The sequence below is a fragment of the Euleptes europaea genome, chromosome 6 (genome assembly GCF_029931775.1).
Source record: "Euleptes europaea isolate rEulEur1 chromosome 6, rEulEur1.hap1, whole genome shotgun sequence".
NCBI classification, from domain to species: domain Eukaryota; kingdom Metazoa; phylum Chordata; class Lepidosauria; order Squamata; family Sphaerodactylidae; genus Euleptes; species Euleptes europaea.
The window spans coordinates 31,437,375-31,456,827 of NC_079317.1; the positions used below are offsets into that span (position 1 = coordinate 31,437,375).

Here is a 19,453-nt window from a genome sequence, read left to right on the forward strand (position 1 = left end):
AACTCTCTTTTCTACCGTGTGTGTTGAGTTTTGCGGAGCTTCACACCTCCCTCCCTCCCTCCCGGTGACTTGGCTGGCTCAAGGCTCCGATACATCCCTCTCCCATTCCCCGCTATATTTCATTTTGTACCTATATGCCACGGATTTTGGACACCTCCACTTCTAGATTGATAACGTATTACCCAATCAACAACATCCTCTCCCTTGAGAAACATCTCTAACCCTGCCTCCTTTTTATTCTTAGTTTCTTGTATGCATGCATTTGCAACACTGAATGAATTAATATATAAATTCTTTTAATCTGGAATTCCTTGATCTGTCGTTATTCTGAGATTCACTGAAAACAAACCTGCTATACATTGGGTGATTCCGCTATATAAATAAATTAGTGCCGCTGCTCATGCTAATTTCCCCAATCAAAGAGCAGTTTTGGTAACACTGGGACCATCTGCATGCCAAGCAGATGCTCTACTGCTGAGCCATGGCTTTGAGTCTTGAATATCAGTTTTTCAGCCAGTAGTTACAGACCCAGCCATTAATAAAAAGAGATGGCAGGTCTCACTTCAGTATAGCCACTTGTACCAAATATCCCTGTGTGCGTGTGTAATAATCAGAAAATTCTACACAAAACTGTGCATATTACTACTGAGAACACATTGTAGCGTTCACAGTCTGCTAATCTCCCAAGCACCTGCCCTGACCCTAAGTACAATAACAAGAGGTTTATTTTGTTTTAGTTTCTTAGTTACTGAAGTCTAGCGGACAGAGACCCAGATTCCCTATTACAAACAAAGTGGGGGAAAGCATTTCAATATATTCTGGCAAGGCATGGAATTCAGAGTAGTTTAAAGTGATGCATGTTGGATGAAAGTAGGAAACACCAACAACAAAAATCAAAACCAGTCCTGACCATATACGTTTTGACAGAGCTTGAACCAGCAGTGATTCATCAGGAAAGAGATCTTGGGGTTATGTGTGTGTGTGTGTGGGGGGGGGGACTTCATGAAAATAGCTATGCCGTATACAGCTGTAGAGAAAAGGACAGGGCTCTATTGAATGCCAGCTGCTGAAGAATCACAGTGGGGAAGGGCTACAGGTTTCACGCTCTACTTGGGAGCTTTCTGGAAACATCTGTCTAGCCTTTGTGGGAAATGGGATGCTGGAGCAGATGGGTGCTGGATGGTCTGATGTAGCAAACACTTCTTAGGGAGAAGTACACGTAAGTATCAGTCCAAACAAATGAGTTCTTTTAATATGATATATGTCCGCAGAGTTCCGAGCTTCACACAAGGATAAGCTTCCTGTTTGGAGGTTGTAAGTGATAAAAAAAAAAGCCCTCTGCAAAATGAAAACTTTGTTCCTTGCAGAAGCTCTGGTACAAACAACTGTGCCAATTACATTTAAAAAGAGTAACACTTTGCTTTGGAAGCCACATATTATCATTTGTGCTAAAAGAACGGAGAGGTTTCAGGATAATTACATAATAGCGACTGATGTGCGTAGGACCCCAGGACAGAAAAGCATGGATGCAGCCATTACCATGGCTACGCAAGGGGTGCCAGTTAGTATAAAGATAGAGCATACCGTTCTGCTATTGGGAAGTGGCCCTGATATACTTGTACAAATCTATGGTGAGACCACACTTGGAATACTGTGTACAGTTCTGGCCACCACACCTAAAAAAGGATATTGCAGAGTCTGAGAAGGTGCAGAAGATATCAACCAAAATGATCACGGGACTAGAGCAACTACCCTATGAGGAATGGTTAAAACGCTTAGAGCTATTTAGCTTGGAAAGAAGGCAATTAAGGGGAGACATGATAGAGGTCTATAAAATTATGCATGGTAAGGAGAGAGTGGACAGGGAGAAGCTTTTCTCCCTCTCTCATAACACTAGAACGCGGGGTCATCTGCTGAAGCTGTAGGGTGAGAGATTCAAAGCAGGTAGGAAGTATTTCTTCACACAATGCATAGTTAAATTGTGGAACTCCCTGCCCCAGGATGTGGTGATGGCTGCCAACTTGGAAGGCTTTAAGAGGGTGCTGGACATGTTCATGGAGGATAGGGGTATTCATGGCTACTAGTAAAAATGGATACTAGTCATGATGCATACCTACTCCACTCATGCGGAGGAGTGGGGAATCAAACTCGGTTCTCCAGATTAGAGTCTACCGCTCTTAACCCCTACGCCATGCTGGCTCCCTCTGATCATTAAAATGACATTCCCTAAGTGATTGCAGGAAACATGACTTGGGTCGGGTAAACCCAGACATACCTTGCCAAAAAAGTAATGTCTAACTTGGCCCTAAAAGCTTGGGCAAGCACTGCCAGTCACTGGTGCTGGTTCCAGGGTTTGGGAGGCCCTGGGCAGACAGCGCCCAGGGGTCCCTTCTACTCATCACCAAATTCCCCTCATGTTTCCCTACTCACCGACCCACCTGACTATGCATCCTTCCTCCCCTCACAAACCATCTGGCTGCGTGCACCACCTTCATGCCCTATCTCTGACAGCAGTGGCTGGTGTGTGCAGCTAGTAGTGCTGTTGCTGTGTACATTTCAACATCAATGCTGGGAAGCCAGGAACATGTGGAAGGCTTGCCAGCATGGTGTGGTGGTTAAGAGCAGTGGTTTGGAGCGGCGGACTCTAATCTGGAGAACCGGGTTTGATTCCCCACTCCTCCACATGAGCGGCGGACTCAAATCTAGTGAACTGGATTTCCCTCCCCCTCCTCTACATGAAGTCAGCTGGGTGACCTTGAGCTAGTCACACTCTCTCAGCCCTACCTACCTCACAGGATGTCTGTCGTGGGGAGGGGAAGGAAAGGTGATTGCAAGCCGGTTTGATTCTTCCTTAAGTGGTGGAGAAACTTGGCATATAAAAACCGACTCTTCATTTTCAAGTGAATGGGTAGGGAAGGGTACACAGACAAGTAGCAGGGAGCTATATGGGTAGGAGGTCAGCAGCAGTGGGACCCCCTAGAAGCTCTGGGCCCCAGCAGCTGCCTCATGTCAAGATATGCTGACATTGGCTCTGCCAATCACAGTAGTCAAGGCAGGATTGACAGACCGATAATCTGACTCAGCATTTGACACTTTCATAGGTTCATGAGCATATTATAAAGTATGTGTTTTCCATGTAACCCAATTATTAAATGGGCATAGTAAAGCTGTTCAGAAAGTCAGCTGCCACCATACAGATGTTTTCCCTTAAACACAATACTATACAGTCCTGTCTACAGTTGTGCAATTGGCTACACACAACTTAGACCTCATTTAATGGGAATCCAGAGCTTTCAAGCCTGACATTTCAAAAATTTCTCTCGGCCTCTTATCATCCTTGGGAAGTCATTGATGCATTGGTTGGTATACTTGAAACCATGAGCCCAAAGTACCCTGACTTGAGCTCTCTCTCCTCAGCAAGGGTTGGTCATTTGTACTTCCCTGCTGAGAGTTAAGGAGGGCTTTAACACATCGGGTGCAGATGTGTGGTTAAATGCTGATGGAACATTTGGCAAAATGGCAGCCTGCATCTACACTGTGCCTTATGACTGCAGTGCTACAAGACATTGTGGTTCATCAAAATAACTGAATAGGCCACTGTGCAGATCTTTCCTTACGCATAAAAAAGGTACAGGTCCCCTGTGCAAGCACCGGGTCATTCCTGACCCATGGGGTGATGTCACATCTCGACATTTACTAGGCAGACTTTGTTTACTGGGTGGTTTGCCAGTGCCTTTCCCAGTCATCTTCCCTTTACCCCCAGCAAGCTTGGTACTCCTTTTACCGACCTCGGAAGGATGGAAGGCTGAGTCAACCTTGAGCCGGTTACCTGAAACCGACTTCCGTCGGGATCAAACTCAGGTCGTGAGCAGAGCTTGGACTGCAGTACTGCAGCTTACCACTCTGCGCCACGGGGCTCCTTACTCATAGCCGTGTTTATTTGGGGGGGGGGGTTAAACTGGTAACATTCCAAACAAATCTAATACCCACATGTTTTTAAAATGCAAACTGTATAACAATAAACAGCCAAGCCTTTTCATTTTTATTTTATTCGATTTATAGCGCATCCTTTCCCAGTCAAGCCGGGCTCAGGGCGGCTTCCAACAACACATTATAAAAACTTACAGTATAAATTTAAAACAAATCCCAATTTGCTTAAAAGATGGCAGTAAGTTGCTTTCTGAAGAGCATAAAGTTCTCGGGAGGATATATCGGGAGAGGTGGTCCCTTAGGTACAATAGTTCCAGATAGTTTACGGCGTTAAAGGAAAGTACCAAAACCTTGAACTTGATCTGGTACTCAATCTGGAGCCAGTGCAGTTGGAGGAGAACAGGTTGTATATGTGCTCTCCATGGGGTCCCCACAAGGACCCACGACTAGGGTTGCCAGGTCCCTCTTTGCCATCAGCAGGAGATTTTGGGGGTGGAGCCGAAGGAGCCCGGGGTTTGGGAGTAGGGTTGCCAGGGCCCACTTTGCCACCGGTGGGAGGTTTGGGGGTGGAGCCTGAGGAGGGTGGGGTTTGGGGAGGGGAGGGACTTCAATGCCATAGAGTTCAATTGCCAAAGCGGCCATTTTCTCCAGGCGAACTGATCTCTATTGGCTGGAGATCAGTTGTAATTAGGGTTGCCAACTGCCAGGTAGTAGCAGGAGATCTCCTGCTAATTCAACTGATCTCCAGCCGACAGAGATCAGATCACCTGGAGAAAAAGGGCCGCTTTGGCAATTGAACTCTATGGCATTGAAGTCCTTCCCCTCCCCAAACCCCGCCCTCTTCAGGCTCCACCCCAAAATCTCCCGCCGGTTGCGATGAGGGACCTGGCAACCCTAGTTGTAATAGCAGGAGATCTTCTGCTATTACCTGGACGTTATTCAACGGTAGCAATCTTTATGGCTATACTTGCTATAAATATGAAAATACTCCAATGATAGTAAGTGGAATATATTTATCTTTTGTTTCTTCACAAAAGCATATAGTACCATATAACAGTATTTAGGACAAAATACAGACAGGCTTCCGGTAAATGTCCTGTTTCATACCATTTTTCATCAGTACAAAGTAATAGTCCATAAATAATGTGTAATCCTCTTCTTAAATATTTTTCTTCTTCTTTTTTTCAGATCCCTTTGCTGAAGAATATTGAAGACTTGCTGCTCTTTGGCTATCCCACGATGCTTCTTATTCTAATAAAGTAATCATTATTACAAACTGGTATCATTGGATGATATTTAAATTAGTGCAAAATATAACACGCAAAACATACAAACATGTGATTACTTACTGACAACTTTCCACGTCTAAAACGAATCCAGGTAATTTCATAAGTCAATGACTCATTTCATGATGGGATACAGGGTAGAATTGGAAAGAGTATTTATAGAGACGCTGTTCAATTTCACATAAGGTTACACCCAATCCACAAATAGGCTGAATAATCGCACACCGAGTTTAATCCATGCGGGATCATGGTGTTAAACAATGTTATAAAATATGACTCCCTCTGGCTTAAGATCTTATCCACATTTTCTTTATGAAATGGTCTTTTCTGATATTGCCAGAGAGCAAAAAATCTTAGGTCAGTATCCCGGTGTTTGGCTTGAATGAAGTGGGGCACAATCGGTGCTTCTAAAACTGAATTGCGCACGCGCGATCTGTGCTCCCCGATCCTTGTCTTCAAGGATCAATTGGTCTTGCCTATGTAAACGAGATGGCATGGGCCGTGATCTTAAGCCAGAGGGAGTCATATTTTATAACATTGTTTAACACCATGATCCCGCATGGATTAAACTCGGTGTGCGATTATTCAGCCTATTTGTGAATTGGGTGTAACCTTATGTGAAATTGAACAGCGTCTCTATAAATACTCTTTCCAATTCTACCCTGTATCCCATCATGAAATGAGTCATTGACTTATGAAATTACCTGGATTCGTTTTAGACGTGGAAAGTTGTCAGTAAGTAATCACATGTTTGTATGTTTTGCGTGTTATATTTTGCACTAATTTAAATATCATCCAATGATACCAGTTTGTAATAATGATGACTTTATTAGAATAAGAAGCATCGTGGGATAGCCAAAGAGCAGCAAGTCTTCAATATTCTTCAGCAAAGGGATCTGAAAAAAAGAAGAAGAAAAATATTTAAGAAGAGGATTACACATTATTTATGGACTATTATTTTGTACTGATGAAAAATGGTATGAAACAGGACATTTACCGGAAGCCTGTCTGCATTTTGTCCTAAATACTGTTATATGGTACTATATGCTTTTGTGAAGGAACAAAAGATAAATATATTCCACTTACTATCATTGGAGTATTTTCATATTTATAGCAAGTATAGCCATAGAGATTGCTACCGTTGAATAACTAATAATTGCAATCCAAGTCGTTTTTCAATTGTGAATTACCTGGACGTTGGCAACCCTACCCACGCTACTGCATTCTGGACCAGTTGACGTTTCCGGCACATATAATAATTTCTGGTTTATTTGGCATATCAAAGTATACGGGCAATCTGTCTTTATTTCCAGGATGAATCATTCAAAAGTTATGTTGAGAGAGAGAGAGAAATGCTTAATTAAAAGCTGTAGTTTCTGGAACGATAAAGAAACTAATTAGAGCTGGGGCATTCAGAAGGTAAAGTGCATTTCCCTCCATTCTTGAGCTTTGAAAATTGCTTTACGGGCTGTGGAGTTGGAACAAACACAAACAAACAGGATCTGAACGGTCATCTTTTCAAACACTGTAGAAAGCATCTATGATTAAACTTCATGTCCTTGGCCAAAAAAAAAAAATGCAGCTAAGCAAGGTAATAGAAAAGCATTATTCTGCCTCTGGGCCTGGTAAACAATATCTCCATCAGAGAAATAGAATTGTGCTTCAAACCATAAAAGGAGCCTAAAATAGATTATCGCTTTCACTAACAGTCAACTCTAAGATTGTTATATCTAACAATGAAGGAACCCTTGCTTTCTTTTACCATTTTCTGGGGTACAACTCCTTTCTGGTTGCACTGATTTTAATTTTATTTTTTTGCAGAATGCACTGAGAATTGGCTCTACAAAGTTGTTCTTTTAGGACATTGACCTTTACAAATTAGTAAACAATGTCTCCGAAGCACAGCCACTTAACGCTTTTCTTTCTGTAAATGAAAAAGCACCTCGGGCATAGAGCCACCCCAGAAGAAAACTGGCTGATTTTGCAATGGAAGGGTTTTTAGTTTGTTTGTTTTGTCCCAAGCAACGTACATACTAAGGATATTAGAGCTTTTTAAAAAAGGGATCTCTCCCCCCCCCCCACACACCCACAAAACACTGATTCAGCCAGGGAAGCTTTGTTAAGTGCTCTGGAAAGGTACAGCCCCTGCCTCAATTCACAGAACTGGTCCATGTGTTATTCAGCATGGGGAGTCAGTAGAGTTGCCAGGTCTCTCTTTGCCACTGGTGGGAGGTTTTGGGGGCGGAGCCTGAGGAGGGCACGGTTTGGGGAGGGGAGGGATTTTAATGCCATAGAGTCCAGTTGCCCAAGCGGCCGTTTTCTCCAGGTGAACTGATCTCTATCGGCTGGAGATCAGTTGTAATAGCAGGAGATCTCCAGCTAGTACTTAGAGGTTGGCAACCCTACCAATCTGTGTAATACCTTTATTAGGACCAACTCGATGATACTGCTATGTATCATTCGCTGGATTGGCCCTAATAACAATACTACATGAACTGGGCTCTTGGCTTTTTGGACCTTCCTGTATAGGCCTCGAGGTTGAAACAGAAGCTCATTCTGGAGGGCTCATATTATACTATACACACTTGTACACATAACACATATGCAATATGAATCTGGAGAGAAATTCTGAAATGGATTGTGAAGAATTTTTTTTAAAGTATATATTTGTATATTTATAATTGTAAACAGAAAAGTATATGTATTAGAATGAATTTAAGGTCCCCATTCCTGAAGGGGGGACGGAGCTCTTTAGGAGCCGGCATAACCCCGCACTGGCATAGGTGCCACTTTCTCATAGAAAGTGGCGCCTATGCCAGCACGGGGGCAAACACGCTGGCATCCAGGAGCCACAAGCCCCTGCCGCCAGCGCGGCCATGCCTGTAGGGATTTCCCAGAAAGGAAAGCCCGCACTGGCGTGGTGGAGGAGTTCCCAGGGGTGGAGCTGCCTTTGGGCAGCTTCCTAACCCTGTTCACCCGGGGAACGCCCCCTTGAGCAGTGGTGTGGCTGTGCCACCTTCTTTTTTGGGTGGCACAGCCTCACTTTGTGCAATGGGCCATTTCCCCCTTTTTGTTTTTATTTTTTTTAATACTTCTTTTGCCTCCATGGTGGCCGGGAAGCCTCTGAGGAGGTGGTGCAGTTGCGTTGATCCTGGCCACCGTAAATCTACACCCTCCCTTCAGGAATGGATGCGCTGTGTATTAGAAAGCTGAACAATCATGCAAGTCAGGATTTGTAAAGCTAACCAACTGGAGAGGAAGGAGGAAAAATAGAGATGTCATATTGGTCCCTTAGCCTGGTTAGAGAAGAACCAATCGGACAGCCGGGACAACATAGCAATCCTATTGGCCCCTTCAGCAGATAAGAGCCAATCACTAGTTAGAGTTTTCAATCCCCCTTCAAGCTATAAGTAGGACTAGCCTAGTCAGCCAAAAAAAGAAACGGAGGAAGAGCTCTGAATGGCTTCAGAGACCAGGGACCGAGCTGAAGTCCAGACACCTGCAGCAGAGAATTCCCTCAGGAGGTGGAAGGAGCCTGAGAGCTGAAGGAGCTGTAGACCAGTGAGGGATGAATAGTTGTGGAGAGAGCTAGGCTCCAGAAGCATGACTACAGCCAGTCTCAAGGGAGTCCACAAAGGGAGCTGCTACATTGACGTCTAGGGGATTCTCCTCACCATGAGAATGCTGGCAGAAAAGCCTCAGAAGATTGCAAGTTTGAATTAAAATACAGAATAAGAACAAGGACAGTTCTCCTGTACTCAGTTCTGCATATTTCTATTGTTATCAAGTTGGTGTTATACATTAAAGAATTCTGTTGTTTGGATCTGAAGAGAAACGAGTTGTTCTTTTACTTGGGAAGCAAGCGCCTAAGGCCTAACTATGGTAACCAACCCAGAGCATCCCGACATGGGTCACTTCCAATGTTCTGTTCCCTGGAGAGAGTACTTTGCCTACATATTTATTTTGACCAAGCAATTGGCCACTTGCTTTGGAAAATACCCAAGCACATTGCAAACAGATTTTTATAACGAGAGGAGAAGAGACAAGGCAATCACTACCATCTCTACCCTTCCAAGATACCAGCTAATTAATTGCTGAACATCCCAATATGCACATGGGACTGGCATGACAAGACAGCCAGCGTGGTGTAGTGGTTAAGAGTGTCAGACTAGTATCTGGGAGACCCAGGTTCGAACTCCCACTCATGCCCTGGAAGCTCGCTGGGTGACCTTGGGCCAGTCACTCTCTCTCAGCAAAATGTACCTCACAGGGTTGTTGTGAGGATAAAATGGAGGAGAGAAGAATGATGTAACCTGCTTTGGGCCCCCATAGGGGAGAAAGGCATGGTATAAATGAATTAAATAAATAAATAATCAATCACAACAGCGTAAGATCATGCTTATTTGTGAAGGCATCTACAGGAGTAGACAAAAATCTATTTGCCAGTGAGCATTTGTTGATATGCTTTCTATTTAGGCACAACAACCATGCAGCTCTAGACATTTGTCTCCTTACACCTGCAATCCTCCTTAGTCTAGAATATTTGGATAAGGAAGGGGGACAAACTTGTGAGATCATCAGCACTTTACGACATAGGACTTTGTTAACTGGATCCTGTGAATGAGTTCCATCCATAGAGTGCTTTGTGTGGGCCGAATGCAAGCATTCATGGGAAACTGATTTTCCGACGACTCTTGGGTACACATGCAGACATTACAGACTGTGAAAAGTAAGTACTTTAAAAATTATTCCGGGGAGGGGCATTTGTGGAGGCAGAATTCCCACATTTTCAGGGTAGCTTCAAGGGACTCTCCTTGCATGAACTGCGAAGTTTGGTAAAGTTTGGGACAGGGGGTCCAATTTTATGGGGCTTTGAAAGAGTTGACACCCTCCTCCATTGGGGGAGAACCACTTTGGACCCAATAAAATTGGACTCCCTGACCCAATCTTCACCAAACTTCAGGGTTCATGCAAGGAGAGTCTCTTGAAGCTACCCTGAAAATTTGGAAACTCTACCTCCAAAAATGTCTCCCTCAGAGCTCATCAAATAAATTCCCATAGGAAAAAGCCAGAGGAAAGCTGAAGCCGAAAAAAGCCGAAAACCGATTCAGCTGATTTGGCAATCGGCTATCTGGTTTCGGCTTTATTTCCAGTTTTAATATTCGGGTTAAATTAAATCCGAAAGAAGCTGAAAAGGCCTCTTTTGAGTTTATTTTCGGTTTGGGTTTATCGATATGCACAATCCTACTCTGCTACTTTCTGAGTTAAAGAACAGTTGTGTTAAGAAAACCACGGCAATATCCAAAATCAGTTAACAGAAGGAAGGAAGACAATTCAAAATTGTATTAGATACTCTAATGGTTTTTATAAACCTTAATTTATACAACTTGGGTTGTTTCTCTGTTATAATTAATTCATTTTGTACCATCTGATCTCTTTGTTTTTCAGTTGTTTGTCTCTAATAACTACTAATTGCTTATCATCATTACCACATTTTCTTTGTGTTAGTATAAATGCACACCCTGTAGTTATTTTAATAAAAAAATGTTTTATGTAAGGCAATTGCTTTCAGTTTTGCTAGAGGAGTGTTGGGAGGGGGGAAGGATGTTTGAAAGCTCCCTCGTGTTGACAACAAACTCTATACAGAGAGACCTACCATGTGAGGGAGAAACTCAGCCTATGCCCCTTTGTATGTGTGTAAACTGCCGTCAAGTCACAGCTGACTTATGGTGACCCCTTTTGGGGTTTTCATGGCAAGGGACTAACAGAGGTGGTTTGCCAGTGCCTTTCTCTGCACAGCAACCATGGTATTCCTGGGTGGTCTCCCATCCAAATACTAACCAGGGCTGACCCTACTTAACTTCTGAGATCTGACGAGATCAGGCTAGCCTGGGCCATCCAGGTCAGGGCCTATGCCCCTTTACCTGCTAAATTTCTAAGGGCAGCAATTCTTTTGGAAATGGGTACTTAATAAGGGAAAGTTTAGATTAGTCAACTGTTGGGGAGCTTTCTGGGACAAGCTGAACCTGTACAAAAGATATGGGTTGCACTTGAACCAAAATGGTACCAAGCCACTGGTGCTTAAAATCAAGAAGAGAAGCGTTGAAATTAAGTCCAGGAAAAAAAAGGCAGCTGAATACCATCAGTAGGACACAATAGCAAGGGAAGGTCTTGGCCTCTATGCCCTGTTTGTTGGCCTTCCAGGGCCACTGGTGGTCACTACGTGAAAAGGGATGCTGGAATAGATGGACCGTTCATCTGATCAGCAGATGCCCTTTTACAAACTGATTACATAGCGGTGTTGAATGAGAAGTACTGGGACCACTGGGATTGATTTTGCTGACATGTTTTCTAAAAAGACTGTTATCATTTGTCATATAACATGAAGCTTAATGCCTACAGTAGCAAAGCAGCATTTACAGGGGGATATTTGATGTTCCACCAATGAAACAACAACCCACTGTCTGAACAGTGTTTAAAGTAGAATTAAATCTAATTGGGGAGGAAGGAGAAGGAGTTCCAACTTCTGTTCCACATGTGTAACCACTAAATCAGATTAACATTGCATTGCCATGCAAGTAAAGGGCTTCCTTCTACTACTTTGATAGATCAAGGGAAAATATTAACTCCCCAAACTTTGTCCCCCTAGACTCCCCCCTTGGCAGCCCTGAAAAGTGTCACCTCTTCTGGATGGGGTTGCACTTCCCTTGAAGGAACATGCCCATAGCTTGGAGGTGCTCCTGGACCTAGGGCTACTGCTGGATAAGCAGGTCAGGAGTGCCTTTGACCAGCTTCTACTGGTTAGCCAGCTGCAGTCTTTCTGAGTCAGAAAATATCTAGTTACTGTGGTGCATGCCCTAGTTACATCAAGATTAGATTACTTGCAATGTGCTCTACATGGGTCTGCCCTTGAAAAATGTTTGGAAACTTTATCTGGTAAAGAACATTGATTGGAGTGGGTGTTAAGGATCATATCACTGCAGTCTTGGCCCATTTACAGTTGCTCCCAATCTGTTTCTGGGCACAATTCAAGGTACTTTGTGTTGACCTATAAACCCTTATATGTCTTGGGAATGCTTTCTCCTGTACAAACCTACCTAACCACTAAGGTCATCTTCAAAGGTCTTGCTTTGAGTGCCCCCACCTTCTGAGACTAGGCAGGTGGCAATCCAAGAGAGAGGCTTCTTAGTTGTGGCATCAAAACTATGCAACTCTCTCTCTCTCCTCATCTGTCGCTTTCCATCACAGCCTTCCACCAGCAGGTGAAGAATTCTTTTATTTCTTCTGATGTCCCCTCAATGATCCCTCCTTCCCATAATTACTGTACGTCTGTTCTTTTACGTATGTATTTTAGTTTTGGTTTTAATTGTTTTTATTATATGTTTTTATAATGTTTCGTTTCGACTATGCCCTGATTGGGCAGAAAGGCAGGGTACAAATTTTATAAATATATATATTTTTTAAATCGTATATACTCACAAAGTCTGCGTGTCTTGTGGTAGTTTGGGGATGAAATGGATCTCTGAGCAGGTGATTTTGAAGTGGTCCCAATCGGAGCAGTCACAAAGCGATGGACACACCTCCATGCCTCTAGTTATCAGTCCCATTTCAAGCAGCAGCAGCAGCAGCTGAAGGAATTCTGGCAACCACAACATCTTCCTCAGCCTACGGTTGCATCTGCTTCATTTCCCTCTACGATCCTTCTAAGGCCCAGAGGTAACTTCTGAGCAGGGAACACAGGAAAGCCCGTGTCTCTTAGGGAAACACACCTTCACGACGCTCGCTGAAGGGAAACATAAAAGTATAACAAGTTAAGAGTGCAAAGACATTATTCCAAGCACACATGCACAGCCCTTCAGTATACAGCATTTTTTTTGCACTTCACTTTATTGCCCTTGCAGATATTGCATTTTCAAGCAAGTCTATCAGCTCCATTTTTCCAACAGCATGTGCTGACTTAGTGTCTCTGTGTCACAGTGTGGTGATTCTCGTAATATTTCAAACTTTTTCATTATTATTACAGTACATTTTTAGACATGATACTATTTCACACTTAATAGACCACAGTATAGTGTAAACTGGAGGACTTTCATTCATAGGGTCGCCATGAGTCGGAAGTGACTTGACGGCACTAAACACACACACACATAGTGTAAACATAACTTTTATGCTAGTCAAAATGGATACTAGTCATGATGCATACCTATTCTCTCCAGGATCAGAGGAGCATGCCTATTACATTAGGTGCTGCGGGACACAGGCAGGACAACGCTGCTGCAGGGGTCTTGTTTGTGGGCTTCCTAGAGGCACCTGGTTGGCCACTGTGTGAACAGACTGCTGGACTTGATGGGCCTTGGTCTGATCCAGCATTGCTTTTCTTCTGTTCTTATGTTTATATGCACTGGGAAACTAAAAAATTTGTGTGACTCGCTTTATTGCAATATTCACTTTATTGCAGTGGTCTGGAACTGAACCTGTAATATCTCCGAGGTAGGCTTGTACTCCAAGTTAACTATAGTGGGTATCATCCCAAGCATTTCCTTTATTGTCACCTGAAGCACCTGGCTCCATAAACCACCTTCCATCCCAGGAAGATATGTGAAGCTCCATAGATGTACATCCATAAACAGTATCCTACAGAGCACCCACCCTCACTTTCCCATGCACAATTTTCTTGTAAGTTGATGCCCCGTAGAGATGCTGAACTACACACATACCTCTAGAACTGTCTTGGACTATCTCGTTTCCTGGCTGCCTCCTTATACACTATTGCTGCTTGCTCCATACCAACAAACCAATTTCCCTTAAAAACGAAAACCTAGAACTAAAACACTTGCATTGTCTGGTGAAATTAAAAGCAATAAGGGGAGAGCTGTGGCTGAATTTTATATTATTTATTATTAATATTTATTTGAAGAAGAAGAAGAGTTGGTTTTTATATGCCGACTTTCTCTACCACTTAAGGGAGAATCAAAGTGGCTTACAATCACCTTCCCTTCCTCACAACAGACACCCTGTGAGGTAGATGGGGCTGAGAGAGTTCGGAGAGAACTGTGACTGGCCCAAGGTCACCCAGCGGGCTTCATGTGTAGGAGTGGGGAAACCAACCCGGTTCACCAGATTAGTGTCCGCCGCTCATGTGGAGGAGTGGGGAAACAAACCTGGTTCTCCAGATCAGAGTCCACTGCTCCAAACCACCGCTTTTAACCACTACACCATGCTGGCTCTGCCTAACAAGTAACATTTAAAGCAGTGTTGGGTTGTACTGACAATATGCTAAGCCTTGGAAATAAGAGAAAAGGCAACCTACAAAATAACACACAATTCTGACGACTCTGCATGAATGAGAAAATTAGCAAATTACGGGCACGTTAAAAAAGGGAGACAGACTGGGCAGGTTTAGTCCTAATCTATATATTCATTTCAGTTACAGAAATCTGCCCATAGATGTTACCAGAAGAAAAGTTTTCAATGTTATAAATATACAGTACATGTTACAACAATATAATTCTTTAAAAATAATAAAAATAATATTAAATGAGCAAAACATTGAAAGGATCACCCCAGTACTGTTGCATTACCTCATTATCAGCCTGACTCCCCTGAACAGCAAATCCTAGAGGCATGCTCCCCTCACCACGGTCCCATCTATCCCTTTCCTATGGGTGCCAGCCTCCAGGTGAGGCCTGGAGATCTCCCGGAATTACAACAGATCTCCAGACTACAGAGATCAGTTTCCCTGGAGAAAACGGTTTCATCGGAAGGTGGTCTCTTTGCCATTAGATCCCACTGAAGTTCCTCCTCCCCAAACCTCAGCCTCCACTCCCAAATCTACCTGCATTTTCCAACCCAGAGTTGGCAACAATACCCTCTCCCTGTTGGGCATCATCTCCCTGCTCATTTTACCACCCCGTTTATCTATGAGTAAGCAAGATTTAAGCTAATTTCCCCTCTCCTTAATCTAACAAAGGACAGCTCTGAGGAAGGGAGGCTGAGGAATCTCCTATGGGAAGGGTCAACCCAGGCGATGAAACAAGTAGCTAAATTCTGTGCTGCAATGTACAAGATCTGTCAGACAAAGCAGGGGCTTGGCAATCTAACCTCAAACGGAAAATGTTATATTAATCTGAAGTTTTTAGCTAATAGTCATTTGTTTAATTTCTTTAAGAACTACATATCCCGTAGTTTTAGATAGTGTATCTTTTAATTCTACCTTGTAATTGAGATGAATCTTTTAATGGCTTTGCCCTATTAATAATAAATCGGAATCTGACCCCGTGTATCTATCGTTTTTATCGGAGAGGCGCAGGTTCAGACCCCCCGTCTGCCACGAAGCCGGCTGGGCCAGCCGCTCCCTCTAACCCTCGCCGTCTCGCTCAAGAGGTTGCGAAGAGAAAAGCGGGGGAAGAGACCACCACGCAGACCGCCCTGAGCAAGTTAAAACCCCAGGGCAGTTTGCATAACAGACTCCTTCCCTATTCATTTGCCTTTGGGTAGCGATCCGGGGAGGCTCGCGCCAAAGGCGCGACAGGCAGAAGTTCAACCGGTGTGTCCCCGCGGAGCACGCCCTGTTGAACATTCACCTGCTGCGGCGATGGGGACGTTTCCACCCGCCTGCTGTTCAAGGTGCCCTGCCATAGAAACGCAACAGGAGGCTGCAACAGCCCCCTTGGCGCCCCCCCCCCGGTCTTCTCACCAGCCCCCGCTGCAGCAACGGGAGTCCAAGCTCCGCAGGAGTCGCGGCCGTCCTCTTTCCCCCCCAGAAGCGGGTCAGCGGCTGCAAAGGTCCTTCTCCGAGTGGCGACCCGCTCCCCCGGCGCCGCCAGCCATCATCCCCTTTGCTCGCGGCGAGGCGGCGCCGGGACAGTTTGCACCAAGTCCGCGGCTCCGAGCCCGTCCCGGACTCCAGCGCCGGCTCTCGGTCGACACCTGGTGGCGGCGGCGGGAAATGCTCGAAGCCGCAATTCTCCCCCCGGGAAACGTGTGCGCGCCTCCGCAAGAGGGGCGCTCCACCTGTCCAGAAGCGCTCCTGCGAGGGCATCCCTCCTTGGCTCTCGACAGAAAAGGGACTAACACGTCTGGTAGTTTAGGTTACTGAGTGGTGAAGCCAACAAACTCTGCGCGGAGCAGAAAAGAGCGAGAGTCCAGTAGCACCTTAAAGACGAACCACAATATTTTCTGGCAGGGTATGAGCTTTCCTGAGCCACAGCGTGGTGACAATGTTTGTGTTTTAGATTGGTTTATAAAATTACCACGAATAGCACTATATTTAAACAGTACTGTATTTAAATTACAGCTAAATGTAGAAACACAGTAATAGATATAATGGAGTAATAGTTAGGTGAGTTCCACAGGAATAATGGTTTATTAAAAGAAAACATCTGATTTAAATGATAAGTTTTATTTAGCCCGAACATGGAGATGGGTTACAAGGTACACATACACTGTAAAATTATCCCTTTTTGTTTTTTTCCCCTTTCCCCTCCCATTCCCTCTTTCAATTCTGTATCCTAAAAACCAATAAAAAGCTTTTAAAAATAAAAAAATAACAGAAGAAAAAGCAAACAACAACAAAAACAAACAAACAAACAAGTCTTCACCCGCTGACAGAAGATGGCAACAGAAGGGGACAGACAAATCTCCCTAGGAACAGAGTTCCAGAATTTTGGAGCCACGGCCAAAAAGGCCCTCTCCTGGGTTACCACCTGCCTAATCTTAGAAGGCAGAGGCACCCGAAGCAGGGCCTTGGATGATGACCATAGTGGTTGGATAGGTTCATTATGGAGTAGGGAGTCCTTCATGGCTGGTCCCAAGTCAGGAAGGGCTTTAACAGTCAATGTCAAGATTGGGAACCAGTGTAAATAGGCCAAAAGTGGAGTGATACGGTCCCTTACGAACCACTCTGGTCAATATCCTGGCTGCAGCATTCTGTATTACATACAATGGATTGTAATCTAACCTAAAACAATACAATAAAAACAATGCATTATAGCAGTGATGGCGAACCTTTTAGAGACCGAGTGCCCAAACTGCAACCCAAAACCCACTTATTTATCGCCAAGTGCCAATACGGCAATTTAACCTGAATTCTGAGGTTTTAGTTTAGAAAAAACTACTCATACATTCACATATTTTGCGTTAAAAGAAAAACACAATAACAGAGCTTTCAATGATGCAAACTTTTACCTTTCAATAAAAAGTTGTTTGTATTTGGCATGCATCTCTCCAGGACTCGTCCTATGCTCAGCCACTGGACATTATTGCTAGGGTTGCCAGGTCTCCAGCCACCACCTGGAGGTTGGCAGCCCTAGTAGAGGAAGGGAAGGGGGAGGGATGGAGAAAGGAAGGAACCGAGAAAGGAAAGAGATTGAAGGAACTGGGGAAGGAAGGAAGGAAGAAAGAAAGGGGGGAGGGATGGAGAAAGGAAGGAAGGAAGGAAGGAAGGAAGGAAGGAAGGAAGGAACTGGGAAAGGAAAGAGAAGGAAGGAACTGGGAAAGGAAAGAGAAGGAAGGAACTGGGGAAGAAAGGATGGAAGGGAGGAAATATGGAAGGATGGAAGGAAGGAAGGAAGGAAGGAAGAAAGAAAGAAAGAAAGTGTCCTGGGTCGGGCCTCAAGCCCCACCCAGGACTTGCTCCAGGGCACACACCCGAAGTTCTCCCCCCCTTACTGGTAGCTCTGGGGAGGCGGCGAGGCGATGGTGCGGGACGGAGGAGACGTTGGGCCCCGGCGCAGTGGCATCGGGCGCCTCCCAGCTGGCTGTCGGGGGCGGCGAGAGAGAGGGCGAGCGCGCCAACACTCGCGACCCCTCCAGCATGCGGGCGACCTTAGGGGGTAGGGAGGGAGAAGGCAGAGGCCACGCAGCCACGCCCGAGCCGGAGGACTCGAGGGTGGCTCTGGCTACCCCACAAGCTTACCGCAGGAGTCATGGATGAGCGAGAGGGGGGAGGACGGCGGGAGACGGCAGGCCTTTCTCTGGCGGATGCGCGGCTGTTGAGGGGCCGCCTGGCCCTCCGCAATCGCCCTGAGAAGGAGGAGGCGGTGGGCGAAAATGGCAGGGGGAGAGGCACCTGAGGAGGTCGATGGTGGCGGCAGCCTGGAGCTGGACCTTTGGGAGCTGCCTGAGGGGGACGAGGAGGAGGAAGGCGGCGAGGAGGAGCTGCTGCTGGAGCCTGGAGGAGGAGGCCCGGCTTCATTGCTGCTGGCCTCCCCGCCACCTATCAGCTGTTGCGGGGCAAGGGGGGAAGAGGAAGAAGCCAGCCGCGTTCATGTGAGGTAGGAAGCTGACACGCCCACGCATGACGCACAGTGGGGGGGGGAGCTCAGCTGAGAGAGGGAGGGGCACAGACGACCCGGGAGGCCTTTTGGAGCCCACCTGCACGTGCCGGCAGAGAGCGCTCCGCGTGCCAGAAGTGGCACGCGTGCCATAGGTTCGCCAACAAGGCATTATAGATTGCCCTGGGATGTGCATTTGGATTCACATATACTCTGGAACATTTAAACTAGTAGGATTCTAGGAAAGGTGGAGTTTGAGAAGTGCCTTAAGTCAATCTCGCTCCCTATCCCCATCTTGTAACCCAGGGGCAGTTCTACTTATGTATAAGGAACGGTGGCTACCTAGTAGACTCTCTTCTTGCCAGGAAGTGGCTTGGTGGAGGGGCTTGGTGTAAGCACCCAGATGACAGCCATCCTTGAGGACTTGACCATCAGCTGGCAGAGACTCTTCTTGCCTGGCCGTCCCAGAACTTACTTGGTCTCAAACAGCATAACACTCTGAAGCCCTTTACTTTGCAAAGGGAAAGATCCCTCACTGCTTAAAAGATCCTAGGGAGGGAGAATACAGGCTTGGAAGATGCAAACTTGCCTGTGCTCATTGGTAACCCTAGGGGCTCCCTGTATGTAAGGGTTTGTCCTTTAAAACCCTGCATGGCTTGGTAGCAGGGTATCTGAAGGACTGTGTCTTCTCCCATACATTCCTGCCCAGGAATTAAGATCACAGGGAAAGGTCCTCCTGACTGTCCCACCAATCAAAGAAGCTGATCTGTTGGACACATGAGATAAGGCCTTTTTGGTGGCAGCCCCATGATTATGGAACAACTTCCCCAAGAAGGTGTGCCTGCCCCCTCATTTTCTATCTTCAGGAGGCAGTTGAAGGCAGTTTTATTTAGGACTGCTTTTGACTAATTTAGTTTTTATTCATTGGCTGACCTAACTGGAGATTTTAAATTGTGGTATTTT

The 19,453-nt window shown here is 45.3% G+C and overlaps 1 protein-coding gene across 1 annotated transcript in view; it reads right to left on the bottom strand.

Moving 5' to 3' along the window:
• Nucleotides 1–12,886, bottom strand: part of TSHR (thyroid stimulating hormone receptor) — a 64,516-nt gene extending 51,630 nt beyond the window's left edge. Inside the window, exon 1 of the mRNA XM_056851481.1 lies at nucleotides 12,696–12,886. Within this exon, the coding sequence (XP_056707459.1) occupies nucleotides 12,696–12,871 (176 nt within the window). The 5' untranslated portion in view covers nucleotides 12,872–12,886. The remainder of the gene's footprint in view (nucleotides 1–12,695) is intronic.
• Between the last annotated feature and the right edge of the window lie 6,567 nt (nucleotides 12,887–19,453).